General features: G+C 45.5%; 1 protein-coding gene across 8 annotated transcripts in view; it reads right to left on the bottom strand.

Annotated features, from left to right (window-relative positions):
- Window positions 1-19,832, bottom strand: part of NSMCE2 (NSE2 (MMS21) homolog, SMC5-SMC6 complex SUMO ligase) — a 233,262-nt gene that overhangs the window by 56,882 nt on the left and 156,548 nt on the right. The window contains exon 5 of one of the 8 annotated variants that reach the window (XM_066379487.1): window positions 1,540-1,586. The exons of the other annotated variants lie outside the window; for them this stretch is intronic. Coding sequence (XP_066235584.1) covers window positions 1,546-1,586 — 41 coding nt within the window. The 3' untranslated portion in view covers window positions 1,540-1,545. The remainder of the gene's footprint in view (window positions 1-1,539; window positions 1,587-19,832) is intronic. 8 annotated transcript variants of the gene reach the window in all.

The raw sequence follows: 19,832 nt of genomic DNA, 5'->3' as shown, positions 1-19,832 counted from the left end.
AGAATCTGGGAAAGGGAACTCGGGCACAGCTACCGTTACCACAGAGAGGAACATATGGTGTTGGATACAAGACGGGCCCACTGGGGCAGGTCAAAGTCAAACTATGGAATTACACTCTTCTCTAAATTCCTGGTTGGGAAATGCTATTCCAGACTAAAGGTGGTGTTTCTGTTTGTTTTATTTTTTGTAAAAAATAGCTTGTGTGAATTCTCTCAACAAAATTCTTTTGACAATACAAAGCGCTTTTGGCACTATTTCCCTTTCCATACCTTCTCCAATCTACATATTGCTAGTGTGGCAGACAGACACAGAATATTCACCAATATTAACATTCTCCTCTTCCACCTGGGTTGCTAACTATCCACTTTTCTAGCTTTCCCTGTAGGTAGGTGTGGTACACATGACTCAGTCCTGGCCAAACAAGTGTGAGTGTAAGTGATGTGCATTCCTGGTCTAAACCTGGCCCAACCTCACTCTTTCCCCATGGACCAGCTTGGATGGAGGGGACTCAGGAGGGCAGAGCCACAAGATGGAAGGAGACTGGGTCCTTGCATAACTCTGGGTCAGACTGCCCCGGCTCTCTCAATCTGCACTGAACTTTACAGAGGGAAAAATACGTAGTAATAAGCCACTGGGGTTCTGCAGTTGTTTATACAGAAGCAGTGTTAGTTACTCTAATGAACACAGCTAGGTAAAGCTTTGTTAATTACTGTTTAGTGGATCGGGCTTGCTTCCAGTGTAGTTCTTTCTCTGGCAGATACTGGCGACAAGTATGCTGATAAGACTTATTTCACAGACCCCTTCTGCTCCGCGTTTTCTACCATCACCACGATCACGGGATGCAATCTTTCAGTCATCCCACAAACAGCCAGCTGGATCATCTGATCTTGCCCAAATCCTCCTGAAAGGACATGTCTGGTGCATTGTGTTATTTGTAATCTGAATACAGATCTCTTTGCGGAGTGGGCCAAAGTATATCTCTTCGTGTGCACTTAATTAATCATTCACCATCTCAGGGAAATTTTATAATTGCATCAAGCTCCGAATAGTTGACCAATTTAAAACTGTCATGTAAAAATTAAAAGCCCTCAGCAAACACTGATGACATTTATTTATAATTTTTGTATAGCTCTTTATGAGCAATCTTTGAGTAACCCATGTATTTAATGTATACACATTTTTAAAATTAAAAAGTTACAAATGCAAGGAAATGTAAATGAAATAGTTTATGATTACTGTCTCCAGCCAAAGTCCGTATAGCTATGCTGGGTTTTAACACCAACAACAACCTTCTGAAAGTTTCTATTCTTGCTTGGTAACTCCTTCTTCCTCTCTCCCCTTCTTTCAGGGTCTTAGGGTTCACTACAAGTACAGCTTTTTGTTTGCTTGTTCGTTTATTACCTGATTTCATTACCAGAATGTAATTCCCATGAAGGCAGCTCATACCTGTTTTTGTTCATCCAATAAATAGTCACTGAGTGCCTACAGTCAGGCACTATTCCCGGAACAACAGAATTCAACATAATTAAGATACGGTACCTGGCCTCAAGGTGCACACAGTTTCATGGCAGAAACAGTCAAAAAGCCTGTGAATAACATATACTAGGATGAGTGCTACTACGTGTACTTATCCTTTCATGTTCCTTGTTTTTTGGTAGTAGGGGTTGTCTATCCATTTCATGATGGCCCATCCTATCTGAGAACTGCCTCTTGTTTTCATATGGGTTTCAAAGTGACAGTATTTGTTTCACATGGCTCTGTCCCCTTGACCACAGTCGCCTGGATTACAGTAGTAGACTTTTTGACCTATGCCGTATCAACCAACTTCTCTCTTCTGAGAGGCTGGAATTGGAACCGAGATTCCAATTCAGTCTGAGCTCATTAGTCGAGCTGAAAGAGGATCTATAACCTAGAGAGCTATGTGGTAGCTGTCCTCTGCCAGGTGGCCAGTGATACTGAGAAAGCTAGTCAGAGAGAGAAAAAAGAAGCAAGTCATGGGAAGAGGTAGAGATGAGAGAATTTATAGACTGAGGAAGACCTAAAGAGCCCACTTTACATTCCAGTTCTAGTCCCTTTGCCTATGAGACACCCCTTCTTCTTTACGGCTGTTTGTTGTTATTGCTAAGCCTATCTTGTGTTAGTTTCTTCTGATTTTGACCATGTTTTAACTGAGAGATTTCTACTTAATATGAAATATTAACAGATTCTATTTAATCTCATTCACCTTCGTAGAATAAGGCATGGTTTACTACCAAAAAACATGTAGCCTTTTCTCTTATGTTATAAACAATGCCTCTGTTGGATTTGAATACTTAGGAATTCTAACAATGTTTCTCAGGTGCTCGCCTTGAAGCTTCCTATTCTCCTCACTGGTGACTTTTTAATGCAGCCCCATTTCCATTCCAAGGCAGAACATCAAAGCTCAAACATTCTTTAAACTCCTGTGAAAAACACTATCACATGTGTACTCCAGCTTCTGTGGCTAGTTAACATTCAGGGGAGAGAATAACTCTTCTTATGAACATCAATGGTGTATTTGTACTCATAAACAAAGAGGCTTTGATAATGAATGCTTTGATTTCAGCTCAGTAGTTGATCAGCTAGCCTGATTAACAACTGTTAACTGGCGACACCAGAATTTGAACACACCTAAAGAACATGGTTTTAAGGTCCTATCAAGAAAAGAAACTTAAGCTTTATACTTGGGGGGGGGGGGGGTTGAGGGCAGGATATACTCTAGAGATTTCAATATTAGCACACTCACAAACATCTACTTTTAAAGCGTGTTCTTTTCATTATTCATGAGATAGGCCAGGCACTGAATGTAAGGAGAGTAAGCTCTGTCCTAAATCAGCTCACAGTTCACTGGGAAAGACAGACAAGGAAACAGGAAACCATAATGCCCTCTGCTAGGTGCCACGCTAGAGATACCCGCATGGAGGAGAGGCATCTAATCCATCCTGAGCTGGGCCTCTGAGCCGAGTCCGAGACTAAGTTGGAGTTCGGCAGCCTCAGAGCAGAGGCAGAGGCAGGTTTGCTAAGAGGAAGGAGCACGTGGTGCTCATGGACAAGGCAAAGACGCTCAGGGCGGGTCACACGTTAACCTGCAAGAGTCCTGGGGAAGCTTCACCAACAAGATGCTCTGCCAAATCGCCCGTATTTTCCACCAGAGCTGCAGTCCTCAGTGCTCCATGTGTTCTGATTACTCTAGAGAAAGACAGGGAGATTCAGCTCAACAACCATCATGGAGGATTTAGGAGGCTGTACGTACTGCCATGGGTCCTGGGAGCACAAAGAAGAGTGAGCCTGGGAAACAGAGCCTGTCCTGAAGTCACTCAGCCCAGTGGGGAGGACAGAGACATGGTGTCTGGAGAGCGTTAAGTAAAACACACACGTGGAAGTAAAGGGGCAAAAAAGCCTGAAAAGAGTCCTTAAGAGTAAATAAGAACACACTAGCCAGCTCAGCAACAATAGCAACAGCGAGAGAAGTGACTCAGGACCAGGGAGGAACAGAAAGACGACCGCCAGGCAGAACACTGTAAAAACTGTGGTGCCCGTTGGGACTGAACTGATGGGGGGGGGGAGTGTCACTCTGTAAGTTATATGAAACATATACTATTGAATGTCAACTGTAATTGAAAAATAAAAGCAAATAATAAAAACAAAGGCAATGGCGAGGGAAAAGGGGCCAGGGCATGGGGAGAGAGCCCCGAGAAATATCTAGGAGCGAAATAACTGAACTGTGCTGACTGGGACGGAAGGAGGACGCCGGTCTGTCACCACCGACTGCAGGTTTGGGGTCCGAGTGGGTGACCCACCACCGAGGCGGGGACTGCAGAGGGCACGGCTGCTTTGGGAGAAAGGAAGGCCATGCTGAAGTTGAAGCTGCCGGGCCCCACATCCAAGTGGAAAGAGGAGAATTAAGGACAAGATGATGGCAGGGGTCTTGCTCAGCAGCACAAAGTAGGGGTGGGTTCGGAAGCCATGATCACAATTGAAATGACACAAGGGATGGTCCATACGAGGAGGGCAACTGGCCAGAAGCAGAATCCTAAAAAAATCCTATTTTAGGTGCGGGCAGGGGATCAGAAAGGTCACAGAGGAGATGAAGGAGGGAGCAATGAGTTTCTAGGAGGATTAAGTAAAAACAATTTTCAGTAAAGCAAAGAGACCCAGTTCGATAGGGACTGCAGGTTGCTGGAGGCATTTCCCAGAGAGGTGTCACTGGATTGCTGGCGAGACCAGGTTGCCCTGGGGCCGGAGGGGTGGGGGAGAGGAAGTGGGCCCTGGGTATTCAGACCAGTCTTAAGGAGCCTGCTTGAGAAGGGGAAGCGAGAGAAGGGACATCTGCTAGATGCAAGACCTCCTCGGTCTCTCTCTCTCTCTCTCTCACTTATCAATCACTTGAAAGGAAAAGACCAAAAGACGGGAGTGGGTTTCTAGGCTGAGAGGAAAGGGGCAGGGATGGAGACTAATGGTGTCGGGAAGAAGACAAAGCTGAAGAAAAAGGTCTTGGAGGAGAAAACTGTCCTAATTACATACTCCATGTGAACAAATGGCAGCTTTTATCTCTGAAGCAATACATGTCTCAAGGCCCGGCATCTGTGCAAAGCAGCAGCAGCAGGCACGTAACCGACACAGGGCATGGAGCACAAATTCTGGACCCTATTCTCTGAGGCTTCTTACGTGCTGGGTACAACCCTACAAAGGAGCACACAGGTGATGAGATGAGACAAGCTCATCCCCATCAGCGTCCCTGGCAGCCCTGGGAGAACACGGAATACACGGAATACACACGGAGAACACCTCCCAGTCCAGCGGATTACAGGCAACACACAAACCTGATTTTCTTAGGTGGAAAAGGAGTTACATCTGGGTTTCAGTCACAGCTTTGCTTGAAATTAACCATTGGCTTTGGGCAATTACTTTGCTCTCAGCCTCAGTTTCTTCATCTATACCAGGGGTAGTCAACCTTTTTATACCTACCGCCCATTTTTCTATCTCTGTTAGTAGTAAAATTTTCTAGCCGCCCACCGGTTCCACAGTAATGGTGATTTATAAAGTAGGAACGTAACTTTACTTTATAAAATTTATAAAGCAGAGTTACAGCAAGTTAAAGCGTATAATAATAATTACTTACCAAGTACTTTCGGATTTTCGCTAAGTTTGGCAGAATGAATCTTAATAAACAACTTACTATAGTTAAATATATCTTTTTATTTATACTTCGGTTGCTCTGCTACCGCCCACCATAAAAGCTGGAACGCCTACTAGTGGGCGGTAGGGACCAGGTTGACCACCACTGATCTATACAATGGAGGGAAGTGATGCTACAACCCAGATGGCAAAACATGTTCACAGGCATGGAAGTGCTTTGTAAAATACAATGCTCTATGCAAATATATGCTGTAGATGCACATATAAAGATGTTGTTTAATGTCTCGGAAAATTGGGCAAATCTGGAAGAGATTGCTCCTTGAACAGTTTTTGCTGTTACCATTGTGAAGACATATCAACACAAAGGAAAGTGTTAAAGCAAAGACCATCAGCTTTCACTGATGATTAACTCCTTTCAATTTTGCGGTGGACTTGTGAGCCTAAGGAGCCAGGGATGAGTACAAATTAGTTACCCAGGCACTGGGGGATGGGGCAACAAGCTCGGCCAGTGGCATGGTCCCTGGGGGTACCGTGCACAACAGGCAATGGAGACTGTGTAAATAAGAATCCAACGTACAACCTAATAGTTAAGGACTCCATTTGCAGTAAAGGCAAACCTGAGGCCCTTACTAGGAAGCTCGGCTGGGCACAGCATTGTCCTGATACACTGAGGTTGCTAGTTCAATCCTCGGTCAGGGCACATATTAGAATCAACTGATGACAGCATGAATAAGTGAAGCAACTCAATGATATTTCTCTCTGTCTCTATCTTTTCCTCTCTCTCTAAAAATCAATTAAAAAAAAAAAGACAAACCTGAGTTCGAGTCCTGACTCAGTCACCACTAGTCATGACCCTTTGAGCAATTCAATGCCAATGAGCTTTAGTTTTCTCATCTGTAAACTAGGGTAACAACCTCAAACCTTAGAATGCTGTCATGTTTAAACACAACAATGCGGTATGTGTGTGTGTGCATGTGTGTGAAATTCCTGGCATACTGAAAGTGCTCAGAAAAAGGAGCTATTATATTGGGGCTTCTGCTATAGGCTTCACAGAACCTTGTATCATTTTTCCATATAGCTGTTACTTATTGACACTAAGAGCTTTTTAGGTGCACTGTTATCTAAACATACATGTTTGAAGTATAAAATCTATTATGTCACTTAAACTTCAAAACTCTGTCAGAGTAAAAATTGTATCTATTTTTTTTTTCTGAAGTTGGAAATGGGAGGCAGTCAGACAGACTCCTGCATGTGCCCGACCGGGATCCACCCGGCATGCCCACCAGGGGGCGATGCTCTGCCCATCTGGGGCGTTGCTCTGTTGCAACCAGAGCCGTTCTAGCACCTGAGGCAGAGGCCACAGAGCCATCCTCAGTGCCCGGGCCAACCCTGCTCCAATGGAGCCTTGGCTGCGGGAAGGAAAGAGAGAGACAAAGAGGAAGGAGAGGGGGAGGGGTGGAGAAGCAGATGGGCGCTTCTCCTGTGTGCCCTGGCCGGGAATCGAACCCGGGACTCCTGCACGCCAAGCCGACACTCTACCACTGAGCCAACCGGCCAGGGCCAAATTGTATCTATTTTTATATGGATCCCTGGGGTATAATAAAGTACATGGCACTGAGCAGGTACTTAAAAAAGAAAAAAGAAAGGGAGGGAGAGAAAAAAAGAGGGAAGGAGGGATGGATGTCGAAATCTGCTAACTCAGGCGATAGGAAATTCAAGATAGAAAAATGGGAACAAGGCATCCCTGAGCTAGTGAATGTGATGAGGATATCCTTGCAAAAAGCCACCTTCTTGTGCTGATGTGACTTATTTTTTACTCCTCTACACTCTGAAATCACCTTTCTCTCCATTTGGCAAGTGGGAAGGGAGCGTTATATATCGTTTGTTAACAAAAATTGCCCAAGGTAAATATTTGTTGCTTTCCGGAGCAAACTAGGCCCTGGAATCATTTAAGTTTGAGGTGATTTTCCTCAGTGTGTTCCACTGACACTTTGACACGTACAGCATGGAAGTATGGTTGACTCAGTTCAGCTATATTTAGAATCTTTTTCACACTGCATCACTCAAGCAGATGTGGGGACAGCTGTCGCTATTCTTTCCTAGAATCTCACCGAGAGGAAGATTTTAGTAAGATTTTTAAAAATAAATCACACAGGTGTTGTCTTGGAGGCAATTAGTGCATTAGCTATAAAAAGAACATGTACAAATTAGCACTCTTTCCACGAGCTCCAAGATGGGAACAGGGTTTTCACTGCTGTGATCAATCTATTTTCATTTGGTTTTATTAAGTCATTTTCCCCCACAAAACAAGTAAATAAAGTTCTCCCTGGACTGTGGCACTACACTTTTGCTGCTGTTGTTGTTAGTAGTTGTTCTAGTATGATCACAGGATAAAGTGATGCCCAAAAGGCCTTTCCTTAGATTCAGAGTCAAGTAATGCTGCCTGACCCAGGGTAGAAACTCTGCAAAATGTTTCCAAATCCACGACCTCATTTCCCCCAAGAGATTTAAAGGTAACTGAAGCAAACTTAAATGATAGGCCTCCAAAAATGTGACAAGTCAGAGACGGCTGAGAATCCCAGAAACAACCGAAGCTAAGTATCTAGGGGCGGCACGAAGATCACGGGTCGACAGTCCTGTATGGGGACGAAAGCTCTCCAGCTCCGCTTCCTCCGCTCGAAACAAGGACCGACGGCTCCCAGCCCCCTCGGCTGCCGCCGCTCACGCCATGGCACGGCTGACCGCCGCAGCTCGGCACCTGCCTGTCATGCTGGATTCTTAGCCAGTTTGGACTCCTTGAACAAAAGTTGACAAGGAGCAGTGAGAGGTGAGAAAATATCCTGCATTTAGGGGGTATATTTTTAACAAAGGAGGAGGACCCAAAAGTAAAATTTTTACTTTAGTGAGTTTAAAGCCAGTAACATTCCAGTGTTGTGTTGTGGATCAGGGCGCCTGCGTTGAAACTGAGAGAGGGGCAAGCTCGGCCGAATCAAGGCCCCATGTTGGGTTCTCCTGCAGTCTCCACGTTGACAGTGCTGTGTCTCGAAAGCCACGGCCCCTCCCCACCAGTAAGCAGTACTTTCATATTGTCCTATCTTACTGATATTCACAGAGGTTAATTAAGCAATTTCCTGCTGGTCACAGCTACTAAGAGAATTAGAATGGGTGCCTAAACCCATTTCTCTTGATTCCAAGTTCAGCCCTTTAAAACACGACAGGAGCAGCGGTGGTTAATAATTGCTATGGGTTTACTGAGTCAAGCACGGTGCCAACAGCTCTATATAGGAGGTTGTCTCATTTCATCATCCGAATAACTCAAGGATGCAGCTATTATTAGTATTCCCATTTACAGATGTGGAACGTGAGACCAGAGGGGTTACTCAATATGTCCAAGGTCAGACAGCTGTTAAGAAGCACCATCAGGATTCTAAATCAGGCAGTCTGCTTTAAGACTTGCTAGACAACAATTATGCTAGATGGCCTTCTTACAATAGCATAGCATAACTATGATGGAAACCATCACAGTTTCCATCCACAGTTTAGGTGACAGTATTTTCAGGAAGAGCCCAGGGCTGCCTAATACGGCTCTACACTGGAGCTCCCAGTCAAGTGCAGCACAGGCCACCGGTGTAGGGCACGCTGCTCTTGCACAGCCAATGCAGACACCGAGGGCGCAGCTGTACTGCACAGCCCTGTGCCCAAGCACAGTGAGGTACACACAGCGCACAGCAGTTGTGTGCTGAACGGAACTTGGTGGGAATGACGGAGTCTGCACTGAGGTGGGCTGAGGTACTGATTTTCTCAGGGTTATACCTTTGTGTTACAACTAGGCAACAAAGCCGGAAATCAAAAGTTATGTTGTGACTCTTAAAATCAAGGGAACCAGTGGGGTGGAGGTAAACATACATCCACCAACCACTTGTAGCCTGCAGACAGTTTTCACTCCACTCCACATGGCTCTTATATTTTCAACCAATAGCCAGTATGGGGGGTCCTAAGGTTACGACATCGTTCTGTTCCTAAGATAGTGATGTAACCCGAATTTTGGTGTAAGTTGAAACACACCCTAGTCTAAGTCACTTACCTATCCTAACACAGTTGTAAAATCATAATCTAGAACATGAAAACACAACTAAGCACAGAAAAATTAAAAGGACATAAATATACTGTACTGCACACTGTACTGCGTATTCTTCCACTGCGTGCAACCAAACGAGTCTGTAAGTACCACGCAGCCTGTAAGTACCACAGTCTGTAAGTACCACGCGGTCTGTAAGTACCACGGTCTGTAAGTACCATGCGGTCTGTAAGTACCGCGGTCTGTAAGTACCACGCAGTCTGTAAGTACCACGCAGCCTGTAAGTACCACAGTCTGTAAGTACCACGGTCTGTAAGTACCATGCGGTCTGTAAGTACCACAGTCTGTAAGTACCACGCGGTCTGTAAGTACCACGGTCTGTAAGTACCATGCGGTCTGTAAGTACCACAGTCTGTAAGTACCACGCGGTCTGTAAGTACCACGGTCTGTAAGTACCACGCGGTCTGTAAGTACCACGGTCTGTAAGTACCATGCGGTCTGTAAGTACCACAGTCTGTAAGTACCACGCGGTCTGTAAGTACCACGCAGCCTGTAAGTACCACGCGGTCTGTAAGTACCACAGTCTGTAAGTACCACAGTCTGTAAGTACCACGCAGTCTGTAAGTACCACGCAGCCTGTAAGTACCACGCGGTCTGTAAGTACCACAGTCTGTAAGTACCACAGTCTGTAAGTACCACGCAGTCTGTAAGTACCACAGTCTGTAAGTACCACGGTCTGTAAGTACCATGGTCTGTAAGTACCACGCGGTCTGTAAGTACCACAGTCTGTAAGTACCACGCGGTCTGTAAGTACCACGGTCTGTAAGTACCACGCGGTCTGTAAGTACCATGGTCTGTAAGTACCACGCAGCCTGTAAGTACCACGCGGTCTGTAAGTACCACAGTCTGTAAGTACCATGGTCTGTAAGTACCACAGTCTGTAAGTACCACGCAGTCTGTAAGTACCACAGTCTGTAAGTACCACGCGGTCTGTAAGTACCACGCAGCCTGTAAGTACCACGCGGTCTGTAAGTACCACAGTCTGTAAGTACCACAGTCTGTAAGTACCACGCAGTCTGTAAGTACCACGCAGCCTGTAAGTACCACGCGGTCTGTAAGTACCACAGTCTGTAAGTACCACAGTCTGTAAGTACCACGCAGTCTGTAAGTACCACAGTCTGTAAGTACCACGGTCTGTAAGTACCATGGTCTGTAAGTACCACGCGGTCTGTAAGTACCACAGTCTGTAAGTACCACGCGGTCTGTAAGTACCACGGTCTGTAAGTACCACGCGGTCTGTAAGTACCATGGTCTGTAAGTACCACGCAGCCTGTAAGTACCACGCGGTCTGTAAGTACCACAGTCTGTAAGTACCATGGTCTGTAAGTACCACAGTCTGTAAGTACCACGCAGTCTGTAAGTACCACAGTCTGTAAGTACCACGGTCTGTAAGTACCATGGTCTGTAAGTACCACGCGGTCTGTAAGTACCACAGTCTGTAAGTACCACGCGGTCTGTAAGTACCACGGTCTGTAAGTACCATGCGGTCTGTAAGTACCACAGTCTGTAAGTACCACGCGGTCTGTAAGTACCACGGTCTGTAAGTACCACGGTCTGTAAGTACCACGCGGTCTGTAAGTACCACGCAGTCTGTAAGTACCGCGGTCTGTAAGTACCGCGGTCTGTAAGTACCACGTTGTCTGTAAGTACCGCGGTCTGTAAGTACCACGGTCTGTAAGTACCGCGGTCTGTAAGTACCGCGGTCTGTAAGTACCACGGTCTGTAAGTACCACGCGGTCTGTAAGTACCACGCAGTCTGTAAGTACCACAGTCTGTAAGTACCACGCGGTCTGTAAGTACCACGCGGTCTGTAAGTACCACGCGGTCTGTAAGTACCATGCGGTCTGTAAGTACCACAGTCTGTAAGTACCACGCGGTCTGTAAGTACCACGGTCTGTAAGTACCACGCAGCCTGTAAGTACCACGGTCTGTAAGTACCACGCGGTCTGTAAGTACCACGGTCTGTAAGTACCACGGTCTGTAAGTACCACGCAGTCTGTAAGTACCGCGGTCTGTAAGTACCGCGGTCTGTAAGTACCACACAGTCTGTAAGTACCACGTTGTCTGTAAGTATGATGCTAACGACATAAGCAGGAGCACTCATGTCTCAATTTTTTAAAGTTTTTATAGGAGTGAGCATCATAAACTCAAAATGTCGTATGTCGAGACTGTTGTAACCCGAGGACCCCCTGTATATAAAAATGAAGACATTTCATTGAAAAAGCCAAAGTTTCCATTTCTCTAAGGAAAACTAGAAGATGCGGTACCAGACAGGCACCTGCTCTCCAGCCCAACGATTTTGGCTGAACCAGTTTTGCCACCTCCTTTCCTCTGTGGCCCCTGCAGGGCTGAGTTTGCAAGCTGCAAGCTAGCGAGCAGGGGGAAGCTATGCAAGGCGAGGACCAGAGCCTTCTAAGACCCCTGACTCCCCATCTCAGCGCGTCCGACAGTGACCCTGACAGCCTGCTACCAGGACACCAACATCTCAGTCTTCCAGCAGTGAAGCTTTCCTTTTTGCCTCAGGTGACAAAATGAACCGACAGCTCGCTCTCAACACTGCTTAGCCATCTCAGAATCTAGGCTCCAGCATTACAGCACCACCACAAGAATGCCCCAGGGGGCCAGTGACCTCTTCCCTGGCTCTGGGTCCAATGACCTGGGCTGCTGGTTGTAGTGCTCTGTATGCTTTGGGCAAACGGCTAACTGGATCTCACCCACATGTTTTAAGGAAAAAAGGCTGTCATTCGCAAAAAAAACCCTCCATCTTTTGTAAAGCCATCCTAATCTGTTTATAATTGTCACGGGAGTTGTAGGCAAAAAGTTGACATCTGCATTCATGGACCCCTTCTGGGCAGGTGGGCAGGACTTTCTTCCTGAGAGTTCTGAGGTTGGGGCAGCTGCGCTTCTACTCGGGGACGGGAGGTCTGCGGGGAGGCAAGCATCCATTTGAGAAAATCTTAAATTACTAAATTAAGTAGGTTTATTCAACCCAGATATGGCTCCAGATGAATGACACCAGTATAAAACAGATTTCCCTTACTAAATTTTGGATTTTATAGCATAATAAAAATATTTCTTCGATTAGTCAGTGAATTGCTATTGAAGTTTCTCTTCCTTAAATAAAAAATCTATACACATTTAACGGCTTTCTCCTGTCTGGGTCCCAGACAAAAACTAAAAAACATATAAGGGATCAAAGGCATTGCTAGAATTACACATTTGGTATCATTTTATATTATTTCAGCTAGACTTCAAATAGAGATTTTTTTAAAAAAAAATGAAGTTAATAGGCTCATTTCTGAACAGGATTTATTTTATTTTAATACTATGTATGATGATAGGGAGTATGCAGTTTCTTTTACTGTTAATAAAACTCCTACTTGTTAGAAAGTCTGCAGTCAAATCAGCTTTATTGCTTCAAATAAGCAGTTTGCACACAGAACAATAAAACTGTTTAATGAAAGACCATAATAGGCTCAGCAGATGTTGCAATCATAGAACATTTTAGGTAAATGGTTTTAAAAGGACATTTCATCAGTTTAGAAACAGCCTAGGAAAACCAAATTCAGTTGCTGAATTTCTGCAGGCTCTCTCTGAGGGAATATTTGGGCCTATTTATCTCCCGTAGGAACACAAGACCAAGTTTACAATGAACCAGTTTCCAGCAAAGGTGGCTGCAGGGAGTGTCGCTCTTTAACTAGGTCACATTACCCATGTTCCTGCTTTGGGTTGCTAATAAAGACACCGTGATGTGTTCTTCAAAAAAGTCACCTTTACCATTTGCTGACAGCTTTTGGGGTGTTAAAGAAAACTGTTGTTGTGGATAAAGCGATGACCTGGAACGCTGAGATCTCCGGTTCAAAACCCTGCACTTGTCTGGTCAAGGCACATATGGGAGTTGATGCTTCCTGCTCCTCCCCCCTTTCTCTCTCTCTCTCTCCTCTCTAAAATGAATTAAAAAAAACACACAAAAAAACAAAAAACACCCATTTTCTTAGCAAAGAGTCCTTCAGCATTAACTCAACAACCATGACATGAGGTCAGAAAGATGGTGTGTGCCCTCAAGGAGCTTGGACTTCATCAAGAAAACAACAAAGGACAAAATACATGCTCATTGACATACAGTTCAAACCATTTCTGCTCACTGGTGGATAGTGCAACAGACTGCACTGCGTTCATGACATTTTTCTGCTAATCAACAATGCCACCTTCAGAAGGACGAACTTTTTTTTTTTTTAGAGAGGAGGGGGGAGAGAGAGTGAGAGAGAGAGAGAAGGGGGGAGGAGCAGGAAGCATCAACTCCCATATATGCCTTGACCAGGCAAGCCAGGGTTTTGAACCAGCAACCTCAGTGTTTCCAGGTTGACGCTTTATCCACTGCGCCACCACAGGTCAGGCAGAAGGACGAACTTTTTAAGGCTGAAAAAGGGTGTTACAATTTTGAAATATCACTTAACGAACCCTAACTACAGAGAAGGCCAGCAAACACGCCAAGAAGCTGCTGTTTTAAACGTGCACGCTTCCTTCTTAACAATAAAGCTGGATGGTGTACCTGATTATTTTAATAAATGATACGTCATAACTTAAATCTGCTTAGTTTCAACTCTTAGTTTCAAAAAAAAAGAGAAAAAAATTAAAGTAGCAATCTTCTCAGCTTAATGCATCAGAAAGATGCCTTATGACCAGTGAGTGAAATGCCCTCACCATAAACATGTTGTAAACAAGTTTAAGCAGACTTTATTACTCCAGTCTACTGATTTGATTCTAATTAGTAATCTGACTTAACACAATGCTTGTATCATAACACACTCCGTTACAAATTTATTTGTGAAGTAAGTTTTAGCATGGTCATCACCATCCTTGAATAACGAGGCCATGTTTCCCCGAGGAAGCTCCTCTTCCGACAGGGGCACAGAACACGTTAACGGCCCCGGGTGCCGCAGATCAACCATTTGCTGAACATATGGGGGTAAAAAACAGCCGGATATATCTTATGCTCCATCTGTGCTAACTGCCTGGGGCTCCCGTGGCTCTCTCAGCTCCCAGGTGCACCCAACCACATCTATCAAAATATTTACCCCAAAAATAGCTTTGTAATAAGAGTGGAATGTCATTTTTGATGATCTCTTTTGAAAAATACCTCCATATTTAAACTGGCAAGGCTAAACTTTTGGAGATAGTAGATCACATGAATCCACTTATTAAAAAAAAAAAGCTGCCCACCCCCTCAATTCCCTCTCGCTCTGCGGTGGTTCTGGTTGATTGATACCCTCTGATCACTCTGCAAACGCACAGGGTACTATATGCTTTACATTTCCACCTCTGACTGTGCTTCTGACCTCCTGCCGACTGCCTCCATCCCCACCCCATCCTGGTTCTCAGTTTGAGTCGAACTTGCTAGATGGTTAGTAGGGGGATAATATTAGGCATGAACCTTTAGTAGCAACCACACACCAACATTACACACAGCTAGTAAAAACTATGAAGGTCGCTGGCAGTTTTTGAACAGGTTAAAGCTAATATTCGCTTCTGGGACTGCAATTTAAATTACAGGGTGAAAAACAAAAGAACAAAGAACATACAAAGGGGGGGGACCTTCGGTTTGAAGCAAAAGCATCCCAAAACTCTCCCTCGTAATTATTCAATACTCATGGCGGAGTAAACGCCTCCACCACACTGTCCACGTGGTCACTGCGTAACCAGCTCCTACGACAGTGGTTCGGCACTCTGTCACCCCGAATGTGACAGGGGTCAGTTCGGGCGAGCTGGCAAAGCAAACAGTGTGAGCGCTCCCGGGGCTGCCACGGCACCCCTCTGCTTCATTTGCTCCAGCATTCTGCCCTCAGGGCTTCCGTGTCACCCCCAACTTCCTACCCTGGGAAGAAACCAGACAGGGCAGGGCAGAGCTTAGGAGGCCCTAATGGTAAAGATGGCTTAATATCGGCAGCAATGTGTGCACCCATTCTGCGTACGTGGGGAGAATTCCCTTAACTCTTTTCCTCTTATCAGTTAAATTAAATTTTAAAAAAGACAGCGACATATCCATGCTTCCTCCCCTCCATAACAACAAAGACCATGATTGTTTAATTACAATCAGTTAAAATGGCATTGTGAGGCCACGCAACTTATTTTTAAGATCTCTAGTAGGCTTCTTTTCGGGAGGGCCCCTCTCTGACGTCACATCAAACATGTTAAAAGCTGTATTCAGAACCCACATTAAGAATCATTTTATGGCCACCACATTTTTGAAAGAATTTTTGTATTTTTGTTTTTGAACTTGTTTGGCTCCCGGTTACTCATTATAATTTGTAGTTTGCTATGATGTCTCAGTAATCATTGCTAAATTTAACATTTAATGAAGATGACAAAATATTTGGTTTTGTATTTGTTTGCTTAACATTTATTTTTGATCCTGCATTTCTCTGTGTTTTGGAGCCAATAATTTTTCTTTTGAGATCAACATTTTGGAGGTTCTTGAAAAGTACAATGTGCTTCAGTCATTGGGTCCCTGGTGCCTGATGAGGCCCACGATGGCCCTGACTGTCACAGCCAGAGAGAGGCCATCAGAGAAGCGACGGCTTCCTCGGGAGCTGGCAGGAAAGGCCCAGGGAACGCACAGAGGGAGGGAGGGCGGGCAGCCCAGGGGGAGGGAGAGGAGGCTGGCGGGACCCGTGTCACCGAGACTCGCGCTCAGGAGAACAGACAGGACATCTGACCATTCAACAACCACTTTGTCCAACAGGGGACACAGACGAAGAGGGCACTTTCCCTCCCCCAGGGCGTTCATAACCTAGTAGGGGAAACAGGACTTCCTCTAGGACCCGAGGCAGAGTGTAAAAACTATTGTCAGAAAGACCTTGGGTACCATCAAAACATACAGCTGCCACCAGGGCCACCAAACTCTACAACTCTGGGGGGCGTCATTTACACAGTCATCTATGAGGATGGTACCCCGAGTAGTGCAGTGCCATCCATGGTCATGGATGAAGGGATAATGGGATTTCTAGAAAAGACGTCATCTGAGCAAGTCTGTGAAAGACGGGTCAGTCCTGCCATTTAAAGGCTGGGAAACCTCTGTGAGCTTCCACATGCTCATCTGTAACAGGAATAACAACACTGACTACTCTGGGTTACTAGAAGGAAACAAAAGGACACAGGCTCAGTGTGCTCCCTGGGCCAAGTCCATCTGTCCTTCTCCTGTTATAGAAATGCTCAGAGCCTCTACCTTGTGCCAGATACTCTACTGGCCACTGTAGATTCACTAAGGAACAATACACTCAGGTTTGCCTTCATGACACAATAAAATGAGAAGATTCGATGATTACTTATTCCATAGACAGTGATAGGAAGACAGTAGGCCAAGTAGAATTAGTGTTAGCAAAAGCCAAGAAAAGGTGTGTCCAGAAAAGAGTTGTCCAGTTTTTTGGGAAGAAGGTTTTAGGAGTTATTAGTATTTACTCTGTTAGAGTGGTAGTGCTCACAGGGAACAATGAGAAAGCTGCTCAGTCACAGACAGGGGCTAGAACAGAGGGGCAAACAGGGTTTTCTCCGATCTCCGTTCTCATCAATGGGCAATGGCTTTCCGAAAGACTGAATTGAGAATGAACTCACACTGTTTGTCAGTGTTGGCCCTGGGCACTGAAGGGCTGGGGGAAGGGGGGAGTGAGGCGTGAGTAATGGGCCGAGCATTCTTTGTCTAAATGACACTGAGCAGCCTCCTTTGTAGAAAGTGAGTCGGGAAGAATCTGTCCTTCCTTCAGCAGAGACCTGGAGCACTAGTGCAGAACAGAAACCCAGAGGGGAGGCAGCCCTCTGGCTGACGGGTGCACAGCACATGGCCAGCAGATCAAAGGAACAGAGGCTGCTGCTGACTGCTCTAATGAAATGGCTTAGCTCAGAACTCATGTTGGGCTGAGTCACCAAACTGAAGCCAATGAAGTGGAAAAAGTGAGAGGCTGGATTTTGGAGGCAGAGAGTCCGGTGTTCAAATTCCAGCTCTTTCAATTATCAGTTTCATGCGCCACTGAATCTTTCTGAACCTTAGTGTCTCTTGAGAAAAAAAATGTGGGGGGGGAATGTGGATATTAATATTCATCTCATTGAGTTGTGGGCATGACGAAAACCACTGCATAGCACCTAAAACACGATGGGTACCCAATACATAGCACTGTCCCTCCTGCTTTCCTGAAACAACTGAGAATCCATACACAGACGACTTTGTAGGCCTACAGAATGGAGTATGAAATGTGAGGAGTTCAAGAGTAAATGCCCAGTGTGGCTGGACCTGGCAGCAAAAGAGAAACACAAATGGTGGGAGCTTAGGGGTCAGGGCTTGCCGAGAGGGGGAGGAGTCGCTGGTTGGTTGGTGGCCCACAGACACGGCCTCAGATGCTGGGTACCACGGGAGAGGCGACCAACGCTCTGCTGGTGGAGTTCATAGCTCACGGGGGAGATCATTTTCAACCAAGTTATAACGTATGATGAAAAGTGGGTTCCAAAATCAGGTACAGATGACATGGGGGAGTTAGGCAACAGGGGACAGGATGGAAGAGAAACTGGGGAACATTTCACAGAAGCTGTGATGAGAGCTGTATCAAAGGACATCAATTTTTTTTTTCTAAATGGAGCGAAAGAAAAGACATTATTTTATGAAGAAGGAAGAATTACGTGGAAGAGAAGACAGGTAGGAAGAGTTTTAGGGGCCTTTTCAGCTGAGGATAAAAGCGGAAATGGGGAAGATGGGAAAAAAGAATGAGTCAAGTGCTGAAGCTACCTAGGGTAACCTATTATTCTATTGTTGTTATTTTTTAATTATCTTCAGATTAGCCAAAAAAAAAAAAAAAAAAATAAGACCAATCAAGAACAAACGAATCTTTATCATGAGAATTCTAACCTTAGTCAGTGAAACGAAAGATGCATGCATCCTACGTGGAAGTCAATCTAATTAAGCAAATTCTGCATAAATATGCACAGAGATGAAAATATGACTGCTCTAAAAGAGTTGCCTAACTAAAAAAAAGAGCTTGACACACAACTCAGAAAGCAACTAGCTTTTAAAAGCCTTTAAAAAATTGAGTGAACTAAAATTAAAATCACTACATTGACAAGAATGAAAATAAAATGAATACAAGAAAACTGTCACTAAATTTTTAAAAATCTTGTTTTGGTAATTTACTTTAGACCCTCTCTATTTTTTCATCAATAAGTCAAAACTTGGCCCTGGCCGGTTAGCTCAGTGGTAGACCATCAGCCTGCCGTGTGGGAGTCCCAGGTTTAATTTCCGGCCAGGGCACACAGGAGAAGCGCCCATCTGCTTCTCCACCCCTCCCCCTCTCCTTCCTCTCTGTCTCTCTCTTCCCCTCCCCCAGCCAAGGCTCCATTGGAGCAAGGATGGCCCGGGCACTGAGGATGGCTCCTCGGCCTCTGCCCCAGGCGCTAGAATGGCTCTGGTCACAACAGAGCGATGCCCCAGATGGGCAGAGCATCGCCCCCTGTGGGCATGCCAGGTGGATCCCGGTCGGATGCATGTGGGAGTCTGTCTGACTGCCTCCCCATTTCCCGCTTCTGGAAAATGAAAAGAAAAAAAAAAAAAGTAAAAACTTTTTGTTTCATTTTCTTTATTTGTCTTGTCTGAAATCTTGAATGTGCAAAGCTCTCCTTTGCATGTAGGAGCTCCAATCTATCAAACAGTATGGGATTGAGCTTCCCCTGTATAATGGAGGGAAGTGGGGAGTGGGGTGCAGGGCAAGTGTGCCTTTTTTTTTTGAGGGAGAGAGATGAAAAGTATCAACTCATAGTTGTTCACTGATTGCTTCTCATATGTGCCTTTACGGGGAAGGGGCTCCAGCCTAATCAGTGACCCCTTGCTCAAGCCAGCGGCCATGGGGTCATGTCGACGATCCCATGCTCAAGCCGGTGACCCCGCATTGACGTTGGGAACCTTGAGATTTCGAACCTGGGATCAGTGTCCCAGGCCAACTCTCTACCCACTGTGCCACCACCGGTCAGGCCAGATATGCCTTTCTTAAACACAGCTTGAGAGCCCTTGTCTCAAGAGCTCTGGAAGCCCTCTGAGAATGACATCATCATGGAGGTGAATCACCAGCAGTACATTCCGCCTTGCCCCAGGAGAGGCACCTGAACACAGTATGAGTTATGCTGAACAGCGAGGAAGAGGCACATGGTAGGGGTGCTGCAGAAAACCTGGCACCTGACTAGCTCCGGGTCCCATTGGGAGTCATGTTCTCCCGAATCCCATTCATGAGACCTCTGGATTCTGACACAGAAGACAGCAACCACTCTCCCAGGTACAGAAGCTCAGTCACGGCGGGGTACCAGCTGACCCCCACCTGCATTCCGAGCTGGCGCGGGGCCAGGACTAAGAAACTGATATCCAATTCGCCCTTCCTGTCTGAGCCCACTCTATCAACTGGAAGACACACTTCAGAGGATAAGGTGATGAATCACCATCAGACTATGACATAAAAAGAGAATTAAATAAAAACCAGTTGCAACCTCAGATATGTCCATAAACTGT

This window comes from Saccopteryx leptura, chromosome 3 (assembly GCF_036850995.1).
Source record: "Saccopteryx leptura isolate mSacLep1 chromosome 3, mSacLep1_pri_phased_curated, whole genome shotgun sequence".
NCBI lineage: Eukaryota > Metazoa > Chordata > Mammalia > Chiroptera > Emballonuridae > Saccopteryx > Saccopteryx leptura.
Note: the sequence above shows the minus strand (reverse complement) of the source record. Positions and strands in the feature narration are given on the sequence as shown.